At 43.1% G+C, this 14,340-nt stretch overlaps 1 protein-coding gene and 1 long non-coding RNA gene across 2 annotated transcripts; one reads left to right on the forward strand and one right to left on the reverse strand.

Moving 5' to 3' along the window:
- The first annotated feature begins 469 nt into the window (after positions 1-469).
- On the forward strand, positions 470-7,705 carry LOC117740149. The gene is made up of 2 exons (XR_004610563.1): positions 470-520; positions 5,820-7,705. It is a non-coding gene; the product is annotated as an uncharacterized LOC117740149 (long non-coding RNA).
- Positions 7,706-9,216: 1,511 nt separating this feature from the next.
- LOC117740144 (beta-hexosaminidase subunit beta-like) lies at positions 9,217-11,490 on the reverse strand. The gene is made up of 4 exons (XM_034546352.1): positions 10,846-11,490; positions 10,230-10,320; positions 10,042-10,146; positions 9,217-9,497 (listed from the first exon to the last, which is right to left on the reverse strand). The coding sequence occupies exons 1-4, from the start codon at positions 10,964-10,966 to the stop codon at positions 9,434-9,436; spliced, it is 381 nt and encodes a 126-aa protein (XP_034402243.1). The 5' UTR covers positions 10,967-11,490; the 3' UTR covers positions 9,217-9,433.
- Between the last annotated feature and the right edge of the window lie 2,850 nt (positions 11,491-14,340).

The following is a 14,340-nucleotide window of genomic DNA, read 5'->3' on the forward strand; positions in this document are numbered from 1 at the left end:
AATATTATAAATCAATTTAATCACACATAAAGAACCACACTTTTATTCATTTTGAATACTATAACTGTTAATTCAATATTATAATAATGTTGATACTATTTGTTTCATATTTCTGATCTGCTCTGAAGAATCTGGATCAATACTGATCAATACATTGTTTAACAGATGTCTAAAAGTTACAGATTGTTTCTGTCTTCTTTTCTTCTTCTTAGTGACATGATTTTAACAACATGTCTGTTTACAAAAGAAGATGAAACCAACATGAAAGACACTCATGTTGATGATGTAAATAATGATTCATTGTGTATTAATATGATAAACTCTGTGTTGTTTTGTGTGTTTTCAGTCTGTCAGGCTGTCAGATCTCAGATGAAGGCTGTTCTTCTCTGGGATCAGCTCTGAAGTCAAACCCCTCCAGTCTGAGAAAACTGGATCTGAGTGGAAACCAGCTGAAGGATTCAGACTTGAAGCTGCTGAGTGGTTTTCTGGAGAGTCCACATTGTAGTCTGGAGACTCTGAGGTGGGTTCACTGTCTGCTGCTAGTGTAGCACCTTCATGTTTAATCAATAACTATCTGATTGGTCTACGTATTGAATGTCACTCAAAAGGACACAAAGAGTATTGATGAGTATATTAAATATACTATACAGAGACGTGAGGTTCATGGCTGGTGAGGCAGATTTACAAACATCATTCCGATAGAGGAGCTAAACCACCATTCAATCAGCAGCTTGGACATTGACTCCTGGTTGTTTTTCATGTTTCATATCTGCATTCTTTACACACACACACACACTCACGCACACACACAGAGACACACACACAGAGACACACACACACACACACGCACACACACAGACAGACACAGACACACACACACACACAGAGACACACACACAGACAGACACACACACACACACACAAACACACACAGAGACAGACAGACAGACACACACACACACACACAGACAGACACAAACACACACACAGACACACAAACACACACAGAGACACACACACACACAGACAGACAGACAGACAGACACACACATACACACTCACACACACACACACACACACACAGGGACACACAAGACACACACACAGAGACACACACACACACAGGGACACACACACACACAGAGACACACACACAGAGACACACACAGACACACACACAGAGACACACACACACAAAGACAATATGATAAACTCTGTGTTGTTTTGTGTGTTTTCAGTCTGTCATGCTGTCAGATCTCAGATGAAGGCTGTTCTTCTCTGGGATCAGCTCTGAAGTCAAACCCCTCCAGTCTGAGAAAACTGGATCTGAGAGGAAACCAGCTGAAGGATTCAGGAGTGAAGCTGCTGAGTGGTTTTCTGGAGAGTCCACATTGTAGTCTGGAGACTCTGAGGTCAGTAGAGGGTTTGTGTCCATGTGTTGTTGTTGTTCATGTCTACAGGAAGTGAAGCTGGATCACAGCTGACAGCATCACGAGAGGTTTAGAGACAGTGGTCCTCATTCATCAAACGGCGCCTCGCCACGTTGCCGCTTGTCTTGGACTTTGTTTGCCGGCTTAGGGGGGGGGGGGGGTTCATTTGTCATTAACTTTCTTTTGGGGGACATTAAGAGACTTCGGTACTGTTGGGATCCGGGGATGGAATTATGCGTTGGGAGGGGTTAATTGTTGGTGATGCGTGTTCGTTCTGTGTTTGCAGCGTATGACGCATTGATTTTGATTTAATAATAACATTTGGTGCTCGCAATTTGATTTATTCTATGATTATTTCACATTTTCCGTTCATGGTGGTTTTCCATCATATCAAGTAGGGACACAACACTCACTATCAGATCCGCTCATTCCCTTAAAATAGCGTTGTACTTTTACCCGTAGGTTTTATTGGGAGGGATAATTGTTACAATGTGACCCTAAGTACAATAGATGTCATGTGACCATAAGTACAATAGATGTCATGTGACCATAAGTACAATAGATGTCACGTGACCATAAGTACAATAGATGTCACGTTACCAGAAGTACAATAGATGTCATGTGACCAGAAGTACAATAGATGTCATGTGACCAGAAGTACAATAGATGTCACGTGACCAGAAGTACAATAGATGTCATGTGACCAGAAGTACAATAGATGTCACATGACCAGAAGTACAATAGATGTCACGTGACCAGAAGTACAATAGATGTCATGTGACCAGAAGTACAATAGATGTCATGTGACCAGAAGTCAAATAGATGTCATGTGACCAGAAGTACAATAGATGTCACGTGACCAGAAGTACAATAGATGTCATGTGACCAGAAGTAAAATAGATGTCACGTGACCAAAAGTAAAATAGATGTCACGTGACTGGAAGTAAAATAGATGTCATGTGACCAGAAGTATAATAGATGTCATGTGACCAGAAGTACAATAGATGTCACGTGACCAGAAGTACAATAAATGTCACGTGACCAGAAGTACAATAGATGTCACGTGAGAAGTACAATAGATGTCACGTGACCAGAAGTACAATAGATGTCACGTGACCAAAAGTACAATAGATGTCATGTGACCAAAAGTACAATAGATGTCATGTGACCAGAAGTACAATAGATGTCACGTGACCAGAAGTACAATAGATGTCACGTGACCAGAAGTACAATAGATGTCACGTGACCAAAAGTACAATAGATGTCATGTGACCAAAAGTACAATAGATGTCATGTGACCAGAAGTACAAGTACAATAGATGTCACGTGACCAGAAGTACAAGTACAATAGATGTCACGTGACCAGAAGTACAATCGATGTCATGTGACCAGAAGTACAATAGTTGTCATGTGACCAGAAGTACAATAGATGTCATGTGACCAGAAGTAAACAGAAGTACAATAGATGTCACGTGACCAGAAGTACAATAGATGTCATGTGACCAAAAGTACAATAGATGTCACGTGACCAAAAGTACAATAGATGTCACGTGACCAGAAGTACAATGTATGTCACGTGACCAGAAGTACAATAGATGTCATGTGACCAGAAGTACAATAGATGTCATGTGACCAGAAGTACAATATATGTCACGTGACCAGAAGTACAATAGATGTCATGTGACCAGAAGTACAATAGATGTCATGTGACCAGAAGTACAATAGATGTCACGTGACCAGAAGTACAATAAATGTCACATGACCAGAAGTACAATAGATGTCATGTCACCAGAAGTACAATAGATGCCATGTGACCAGAAGTACAATAGATGTCACGTGACCAGAAGTACAATAGATGTCACGCTACCAGAAGTACAATAGATGTCACGTGAGAAGTACAATAGATGTCACATGACCAGAAGTACAATAGATGTCATGTGTTACAGAGTTACAACACATTCAATGCATATCACATATAGGGTTGCAAAGGGGCGGAAAGTTTCCACAGAAATTTTGGCTTGGGAATTTTTGGAATAAAAAAAAAAAAAAATGTGCCTATTTTATTTTTTTTGCAAAAACATATAACAGGGAACTTAAATGTAGTTGAGAACAAGACTATGCACGCCGAGCTCAGCTGGACCCTGAATGGAGCTGGTTGGGAACATTGTCTGACATAAACAGAAACATAAAACGTTCTGTTGTTTTTGAACGTCTTTGTCATCAGTGTCTGAACGTTTCAGCCCTTTGTCTGGCAAGTGTGAGAGCGCCGAGTGGCGTAGAGGCCAAGAGCGGTATTGCAGACAGATAGAGATTTAAATTATAGCATATAACATATTGAAAAAAATAACTGAACTAGTTATTTTTTTGGAGCTGTGAACTTAGTTCAACATTTTGAATTATGAACTATCAACTGAACTAGTTCATTTTAAAATGTGTGAACTATGAACTGAACTAGTTCATGTAGAAAGTGAACTTTCCCAACACTGTTTGTCATATAGCATATTGATTACTTGGTAAACTGAAGCCATGTTCATTTTAATACCAAGTTTATTTATATACAGTAGACTTTACAGCAGTGAGGAGGACGTTGATGAGGTCCAGGAAGAAAACATTTAGACCTGAAAGGATTCAGGGAAAAACACTAAAAACAATGTGGGTTGGGGGGTGGCGATCATAGGGAATACACCTTTTTTATTCAACATTCATGTTTTTGTTGTTCGATGAAAGAATAAAGTTCTACTCACAAAATGTCAAAAAATTCAAAAATGTCATTTTTAAAAGTTGTATTATAAATGTTTGCTTATTACAAGGTACATACAGTTAAATTACCCCCAAATTCCCGTTAATTCCTGTATATTCCCGTTAATTCCCGTGGAAAGTTTACAACTTTGAATATTCCCGGAATTTTGCAACCCTAATCACATACATAATTCATATAATGAGTAGTAGTCATGATGAAGAGGTTATCAACCACTCCATCCTCCTTTCACGTCTCCAGTACTCCCTTGGCATAACTGGCACTGCCCTTTCCTGGTTCACCTCATATCTCTCAGATCGACATCAATTTATTGCCATAAACAACTGTACATCCTCAACCTCCCCAGTCACCCACGGTGTCCCCCAAGGTTCTGTGCTTGGTCCTCTCCTCTTCATCATTTACATCCTTCCCCTTGGACAAATCATCCATAGTCATGGTCTTGACTTCCACTGTTACACTGACGACACCCTACTTTACATCTCCTCCAAGTCCATCACCTCAGTCACCCACGCTGGACCTGGGGTGACAGGGCCCCCCCCCCCCCTCTGGAACATGCTCCCACCCTTTCATCATTCAAACAAGCCCTCAAAGCCCACCTCTTCAAACTCGCCTTCACCTGCTACCCCCTACCCTCTACCCTCCACTATATGACTCATTCCTCTTAGCTTCTCAAGTTTTCTTCTTTTTCTTCTTCTTTGTTTTACCTGAAATGTTCTATTTGTTTGTTTGTTTGCTCTTTGTCTTTCTATTTAGTTTAGTTTTGTATGTCTATGCCTTATGTAAAGCTTATTTGTGTGTTTTGAAAAGTGCTATATAAATTCAATGTATTATTATTATTATTATTATTGTTATACATCCCAGAAATAGCAGCAACAGTGGATATAGTAGAGTAATGGTAGCAGTAATGGTTTTGGCTATACTAATTGCATGCAACTACACATAGCAATGATAATAGGACCCCAGCAGGACCCGGACCAGGGTCCAGAGGCAACCAGGACCCACAGAACCTGTGAGAGTCTGGGGAAGGGACCCAGGTCCATCTGGTCTCTGTACTAATATGAGGCCTCATAGGGAACACCTCCAGCTGTGGTTTCTCTTCAACGTCAGGACGTCAGTGACGAAGCAGGAGCATCTCAAACACCGATTGGTTTTAAAGACGTTCCCAGGGGATGTGAGCTACTTGTTGTTTTCTTCTTTCGCGGCCTTAATACAAAAATGGATACCGGGGTGTAATGCATGCATTTCTTTATTATTAACAAGCGTCACGTCCAGTTCTACTCCTGTTGATGTCCATCCACATCGGGTCCTTTCATTCCTCCTTTGCGTTGACTCTGGATGAAGTCCTGTGTGAACGCAGCAGAACAGGGTTGAATCCATCTGTACAGAGAGCAGTGAACGCCTCTCTGGTTCTGCAGTCGTGATGCGTTCAGGACCCTCAGCAAATACTCAGCCTGGATGACCCAAAGGGGCTGCAGGTGTGTGAGCTTGGAGCTCAGTGGAGGTTAACATGAGAGCTGAGAGGAAGCTGCACAGCCTGGAGGCCCTGCTGCTCTTCCTCCTGGTGTGCTGATGAAGGGAGTCTCTGGAGACACTGATCCATCTCTTCTGTTGTCTTCTTCTTCTCTCCTCAGATTGAAATGATCAGCTGAGTGCTGATGATCCAGAGAGCGTCTGGGGACTGGGACTGCTCCACCACCTCCACCTGGATTTAGTCACACAGCAGAAGACTTTTAAAAGACCAGAAGAAGAAGATGTCCAAGACACAACAACATGTGTACTAATCAAACAAACACCAGTCAGTGTCCATTTTATTTTGAAGGTCATCTCCGGAAGTCCCTGTTTTAACATCGGTGAATTGAAGCCGACTAACCTGCACGGCTCTGTGCACGAGCCTGGAGTGTGTGTCACCTTTATGATCCAACACGCATGTTTTTATTTTCTGCAGAAATATTAATCCAATATTCATTTACAATGCCGTTTATAAAGCTCATTATAATATCATATTTGAGCAATTGTGAGAAAAATTAAAAGAGATTCAAATAAACACTTTTTTAATGAATAATTCTCAAATAATTCTAAATCCTAATGGAAATATTATACTTTTTTATTTGTAATAATTATAATTTATATATTATATTATTAGATATATTATTAATTTATATGAATTAATTGATTAATTATAAGAAGAAAATAAAATCCAGACAGCGATGTGGAGGTTATGATCTTAAAATGAATGAATAATAACATTTTAACCTGACTGCACTGCACAAAGTTATACTTTAAACTCTAAAATGTTATAGGTTAAATCCATTAAAAGTAGTACATCATCATCATTTGTTATGATCAGATGATGAAATGGAAGAAGAGCTGTTGTTATTCTGGAGCTTCAAATACAAATTACACATCAAATACTCTGTTAGTTAATGATGATGATAATACTAATACTGTATAATTAGTAAATCATTCAGTCTGTGTTCACCTGCTGAAGTTATTTAAATTTGATCTTCATTTTAAGGAATTTAATCAGTTTAAATGTTTCATTCATTTCTTTTATTTAATTGGGGAATCAGCAGCTGGTTGGTGAACGTGTGAGTGCAGAAGGGAATTCTGGGTGTGATGAACGAGTGAAAACACATTCATTATCATTGACTTTTTACTTTTGTTCTGTGCAGATATTCATGTTCCCCAGAGGATGAACCCCACTACTGTTGGTCATCCTTTGTCTTTTCCTTTACTGCTACCATGACGTTCACTTTTTAGGTCTCCATCGAAATATCTCAACAAATATTGGATAAATTGTATTCAAAGTTTTGTCCCGAAATTCACGTTCCCCAGAGCATGAACCCCACTAATGTTGGTCATCCTTTGTCTTTTCCTTTACTGCTACCATTATGTTAACTATGTAGGTCTCCATCGAAATATCTTTACAAATAATGCATGAATTGTCATAAAGTTTTGTCTCGAAATTCACGTTCCCCAGAGGATGAACCCCACTAATGTTGGTCATCCTTTGTCTTTTCCTTTACTGCTACCATTATGTTAACTATGTAGGTCTCCATCGAAATATCTTTACAAATAATGCATGAATTGTCATAAAGTTTTGTCTCGAAATGCACGTTCCCCAGAGGATGAACCCCACTAATGTTAGTGATCCTCTTACTTTTCCTATAGTGCTACCATGACGTTAACGTTTTGGATATCAAAATATCTAAACAAGTATTGGTTGTGTCGCCATAAAGTTTTGTACAGACATTCATGTTCCCCAGAGGATGAATCCCAATGATGGTAATCGTTTGTTCTTTCCTTTAGTGCTACCATTATGTTAACATTTTATCTCTATCAAAATGTGCAAGACATTTTGGATGAATTGTCATGTTTTGTCCAGATATTCATGTTCCCCAGAGGATGAATTCCACTAATGCTGGTGATCCTCTGACTTTTCCTTTCCATGATGTCAAATGTTTACGCCAAAATTGAACTATTTCAATAAAGTTCCTCAGAGGATTAATTCCAATAATTTTGGAGATCCACAAGCATCGACTGCAGGTCAAAGGTTTCATGTTCTGCATGTTGGCATATCATTTTGTACCGATTTTCATGTTCCCCAGATGATGTCTTTATGCTGATTTTGGCGCTCTTCAGACTTTTCCTTTTGGGCCGGAATGACTGTGTGTGTCACACGGCCATGACAACAAAGGGGGATACACACAAGTAGTAGCTAACAGAGTGTTTTATTTAACCTAGGTAGCATAAACATAACTTAGGTAGAATAACCAGTGGTGGAGGTGAGTGCATGCGTGGGAAGTGTGATATGTTGTGTAGTGTCGGGTCAAACCAGACTCCCCTACAGACAGCCAAACGGGGTCTCGGGACGGCGAGCGAGAGCTCCTGAGACCAGAAGGTCCTTTAAATGCAGCACTGGTACACAAGGCCCAGGTGTTGCCAGTGCTGCTGATTACCTCAGGTGTTTCCACTCATTGGCCACGCCCATCTGCAGTGTTGCAGGGCCCAGATCAAGGCAAGAGCCTCCTTCTCAATAACGGAATAATTTAACTGATACCGGTTGAATTGTTGTGCTCCGTCAACTCCCTGTAATGTGCCCTTTTGGACAAGGGCACCTGCCAGTAACCCTTCAGCAGATCAAATGTGCTGCCATACAACCCGGTCTATGCAATCATCCATACGAGGCAACGGAAAAGGCTGCTTTGTCACTTTATTGACTTCGAAACCTGAACAGAACCTGGGTGTCTTGTCACGTTTAGGCACCAACCAACATGGAGAAGCCCAGCTTGATGACGAAGGCACAGCAATGTCATTATCAACCATGTACTCTACCTCGGCCTCCAAATATTTGCTTCTCAGGAGAAACTCTGTAAAAATGCTGACGCATCACTTACGTCCACGTCGTGCTCAATCGGTGCTGGACGGCACATCCCCAAACAAACGTGGATAAAATCAGCTCTTCAAATTGCATGTCTGGCAAATGGCCGAACAACCGTCCTAACCTTTTGAGGGTCTCTGACCAGACAGCAACCCCTTGTCAGGTTCGAGAACAGCGTCTCCCAAAGTCGACCGAAAGCACATCCACTGTACCGGCCGCCAACACCGGACTGCCTGCCATTACTTCCTGCTGCACCCCACCAGGCGCACCAGCACAGTGAGCATAATCGGGTTCAAGCAAGTTGACATGGAACAATTTCACAGGCTTTCTGCCACCAGGAGTTGAAATCAAATAGTTCTTGTCCGAGATGCGTTTAACCACTGTATACGGACCAGAATACTGGAAGGGTGAACTCACCAACGGGCAAAGCGCCAACACTTGATCACCGGCACTAAACTCACGCATGACAGCCTTTGGAGAATTTGGGTTATACAACAATAATTCATGTTCATCTCTTGCCCCGGTGTCCACCTGTGTGTCCGACTGCATGCTGCATGTAAACCTGAACCATCTTCTGCCTGGATGCAAAATTAACTCGTAGCAAAATACGTCAGTGTTTAATTTGGATGTGAAACAAGAGTCGCAACTAAAATGTCAAGATTTTATTCACAATCAAACATTCATGAAAAAAGTGCATTCATAAATTCGAGAGGTTTATGACATTAGATGATCAATAGTTCTGTGGAGCAGATTTTGAGCCTTCGTAGCACAAAAAAGGCAGTTTGGCGTTCGATTCCTTTGATATACGTCGATTGTTTATGGATTATCTTCCATTCTTCTGTTCCCACGGCTTTACGGTCTTCTTCAGACGCCTTTGTACTCACAGGGACAGTAGCTGGAGAACAGTGGCTGAGCTGGGATCCCACGCCTTGATATGAAAAGATAGAAAGATTATTAATCCATTCGTATTGAATTAGAAGCCTTTAACAGGAGTGTGTGTGTGTGATGATGCAGAGACTGTCTCCATCAAACAGACCAATTGCAGTCATCGATCCCCTTTGCTGTGGATATATATATATATTTATATATATATATTTTAATTTATATAAAGTATATATTAAATATATATATAAATATATACACACACATATCGTAATTAAATTAGGTATTTTATCGTATTTATCTGTGATTTTCTGAAAGCTAAATATTGTAATAAGATCCCTTAATTCTGCTGCCGACGGTGTGAATATATATTTCTTCTTTGTTCTTGCACGTGGCCAAATGTGTAGTAAATGTAAGTTATGTTGGCGATTCGAGGCCTTCCAATGTATTGAAAGGGCATTAAAATGGAATTAATTTGAACCTAAGAATTTCTCCATGTAGCTCGTTATCGTTCCCGGTGTGTATGTTTTTCCGGCTTAGACCCACAGACACTGATTAAGACGAGAGTCGCTCAAACAGACGCCACTTACGCCACCATGCGACAGCGGTGCACGGACAGTCTGTTGAAGGCGTCGTTGATGTCCGTCACGTCCGCGGCGCTCCACAGACGCTCTGCCACGGCGCTGGCACGAGGCCTGGAAAGGAAGGGACATCATCAGCATGGAGTCATCGTACGCGTCGTGGACCACCAGACATATTTAATTATGAAACAACGTACCAGAGACGGGGAGTCAGGTTGGTGGCGTCCACGTACTCCCCCCACAAACAGGCTTCGCCACCAATCACAAGCTTCTTTTGTTCTTCAGTTCCTGTTTTGAAATATATTTAATGAGGCCAGGCAGCCCGAGCAACATCCAGGGAATAAATGAATTTAAAAAAATATACATATATATATCCGTAATAAAATATATATATATATATATATATATATATATTTATTTTCATTTATATAAAGTATATATTAAATATATATATATATAAATATATACACACACATATTGTAATTAAATTAGGTATTTTATCGTATTTATCTGTGATTTTCTGAAAGCTAAATATTGTAATAATTTCCCTTCATTCAACAGGCTTACACACATCAGCACAGGAGTGACGGACAACTTCACGACGTTTCAGATGCGTGTCAAGAGTCAAACAATACGATAATAAAACACGAGTCGGGAGCAATGAAACCATCTTGTGGAGGAAGGTAAAGGCCTAACACCCGTAATTAAAATACTAGGGTTGGAAAGCAATGTTGCATAAAGCAAATTACCAGTCATAAAGTGTGTGGGGGGGGGGGGGTCTTTGCCAATTTCAAATCAACCATGCAGACGAACCCTTGAAGTCCTGCGGGTCGGCCCTGTAATGGCCCTGCCAGTCCTGGCCGTAGGAGATACGGTTCAGGTACCAGGGAGTGGACAGCAGGGTCTGGAACCCTGCCGACGTAACGTTTGCCATCTCACTCTGGTATTGCTCCTTGTTTCCTTTCCAAACGTGGATAAGTGTGTCTGGCTTCAGCTACACAGCACACACACACACACACACACACACACACACACACACACACACACACACACACACGGGTCAGCAAGACGAAGAAGAGGGAGTGGAGGGACGAAGACGTCCGAGCATTTCTATTATTTCTTGGGATTTTACTTCTGTTTTGCAGAACATGGAAATCAAACAAAGGTTCAGTCCACTCGTCTCGGTCCAGGTTTATGGAGGACCGAACCTGCCTTGCCCCCCCACGTCTGTTGGATTTGAACCCGGGACACCGAAGACGAGGCGTCCACGTCATTCACTCATCATCATCATCATCATCATCATCATCATCATCATCTCCGTTCAGTTTATTGGGTCATGAACTACACCTCCCCACGAACCAGCTGCCGCCTCCCATCACTCCCATCACTCCCATCACTCCCATCACTCCCATCACTCCCATCACACCCATCACACCCATCACTCCCATCACACCCATCACTCCCATCACTCTATCACTCCCATCACTCCCATCACTCCCATCACACCCATCACACCCATCACTCCCATCACTCCCATCACACCCATCACTCCATCACTCCCATCACACCCATCACTCCCATCACTCCATCACTCCATCACTCCCATCACACCCATCACACCCATCACTCCCATCACTCCCATCACACCCATCACTCCCATCACTCCCATCACTCCCATCACACCCATCACTCCCATCACTCCCATCACACCCATCACTCCATCACTCCATCACACCCATCACTCCATCACTCCCATCACTCCCATCACACCCATCACTCCATCACTCCCATCACTCCCATCACACCCATCACTCCATCACACCCATCACTCCCACTCCTCTGTCACTGTTAAATGTGCGGACTACTGTCCTGACAACTGAATTATAACGTATTATGAATATAGCAGCCAGCCCTGTAATTTTCACATTTATTATTTGTAAAAAATACAGTTTGTCACTGTTAAATGTACAATTCACTGGGCTCTTGACGTAAATATACTGGGAGATAAATTTAAAACACTGTAATTTTTGCATTTATTCTTTGTAAAAAATAAATGTTGTCACTGTTTCAACACAAACACAAACACAAATGTAACCAACAAACAATACAAAACAATAAATTATATTTGCAAACTCTTCTTCTCATTCGAAGCAGTGGAGGTAATCGTGCATATGATGGGTGCCCCGTACATAAGTTCTCCTTGTTTTGCATGTACACATGACATGTACAGTTTCACCGTTTAAGATTCCTTCAAACCACACTTTCTCTTGATTTGACCGACATACAGAGAAAGACAGTGAGAGAGACTGACAGACAAACAGACAGGCAGAGAGACAGACAGGCAGAGACAGACAGAGAGACAAGCACAAACGAGCACTACATGTTTTGAATCACCTACAGTCAAATTCACAAGACACCCTCCATTTTAAAGGCCTCCAAAGCCAAGAGCTGAACCCAGAAAAGAGTCCTGAGGAAAGTACCGTCAATTATAACGGTGAACGTGAGGCCTTTGGCGAATAAGACCAACGAACTCGGCGCGCTGTAAAGTCTGAGGGGCTTCCGTACGTGTAGCCTCATGCGTTACGCGGACTTTCCGGATCACAGTGCGTCGATGCCCGGCTTCAGGCCTGTTCGGGCGGACAGAGACGCTATACAGAGCGGTAAGAGGAGAGGTGGCGGGATTGCAGTGTATGTGAACAAGAGGTGGTGCAATCCCGACCATGTGTGTGTGTGTGAAGGAGCCCCAACATTGAACTGTTAGCCGTGGGGATGCGTCTGTGTTATTTGCCTAGCGAGTTCACGTCCGCCATTATTGTCGCTGTTTAAGTGCCACCATCAACCTCTACAACCTGAGCCTGAGACAGGAGGAAGTCCCGGTGCTGTGGAAGACGTCGTGCCTGGTCCCTGTTCCAAAGAAGTCAACTGCATCTGACCTCAAGGACTTCCGACCAGTTGCCCTCACATCCCATGTGATGAAGGTGCTGGAGAGGCTGGTCTTGGTTCACCCTCTGCAGTTTTCTTATGAGCCTTGTGTGGGAGTGGACGACGCCATCATCTACCTGCTGCAACAAGCTCAGTCGCACCTGGATGGAACCGGTGGCTCTGTGAGAATCACTTTCTTAGACTTCTCCAGTGCATTCAACACCATCCAACCACTGCTGCTGATTGAGAAGCTGCGGGTTGTGGGGTTCAACGCGTCCACTGTCTCCTGCATCACTGACTACCTCACAGGTTGACCACAGTATGTCCGACTGGGCCGTGTGCTGGCTGTCAGTGATGTTGGAGCCCCACAGGGAACTGTTCAGTCTCCCTTCCTGTTCACCCTGTACACCAGTGACTTCCAGTACAGCTCGGGGTCATGCCATCTGCAGAAGTACTCTGATGACTCTGCAGTGGTCGGGTGTATTAAGGATGGACAGGAGGAGGAGTACAGGGCAGAAACGGATGACTTTGTGGAGCGGGCCGGTAGAAATCACCTGCTTCTGAACGTGGCCAAGACCAGACAGATGGTGGTAGACTTCAGGAGGAAGACGACGGCTCCACAACCGCTGAGAGTTCTGGGAGAGGATGTGAACATGATGGAGGAGGATGTGGACATGGAGAAGGAGGATGTGGACATGGTAGAGGAGGATGTGGACATGGTGGAGGAGGATGTGGACATGGTGGAGGAGTAGGTGGACATGGTGGAGGAGGATGTGGACATGGAGAAGGAGGATGTGGACATGGTAGAGGAGGATGTGGACATGGAGAAGGAGGATGTGGACATGGTGGAGGAGGAGGATGTGGACATGGTGGAGGAGTAGGTGGACATGGTGGAGCAGGATGTGGACATGGTGGAGGAGGATGTGGACATGGAGAAGGAGGATGTGGACATGGTGGAGGAGGATGTGGACATGGTGGAGGAGGATGTGGACATGGTGGAGGAGTAGGTGGACATGGTGGAGGAGTAGGTGGACATGGAGGAGGAGTACAGGTTCCTGGGTGTCTCCATCGACAACAGACTGAACTGGAAGGCCAACATCAATGCTGTGTACAAGAAGGGGATGAGTCAACTCTTTTTCTTGAGGAAACTTTGATCCTTCGATGTGGGCAGCAAGATGTTGGAGATGTTCTACCAGTCTGTTGGACCAGTGCTCTGAGATGTTGGAGATGTTCTACCAGTCTGTTGTGGCCAGTGCTCTGGACTTCTCCATAGTCTGCTGGGGGAGCAGCATTGGAGCCGGAGACACTAACAGACTCACTAAACTGGTGAGGAAGGCCCGCTCCATCATTGGCTGCAAACAGGACTATAAGGAACAGGTGGTGGAG

The sequence above is a fragment of the Cyclopterus lumpus genome, chromosome 12 (genome assembly GCF_009769545.1).
Source record: "Cyclopterus lumpus isolate fCycLum1 chromosome 12, fCycLum1.pri, whole genome shotgun sequence".
In the NCBI taxonomy this organism is placed as follows: domain Eukaryota; kingdom Metazoa; phylum Chordata; class Actinopteri; order Perciformes; family Cyclopteridae; genus Cyclopterus; species Cyclopterus lumpus.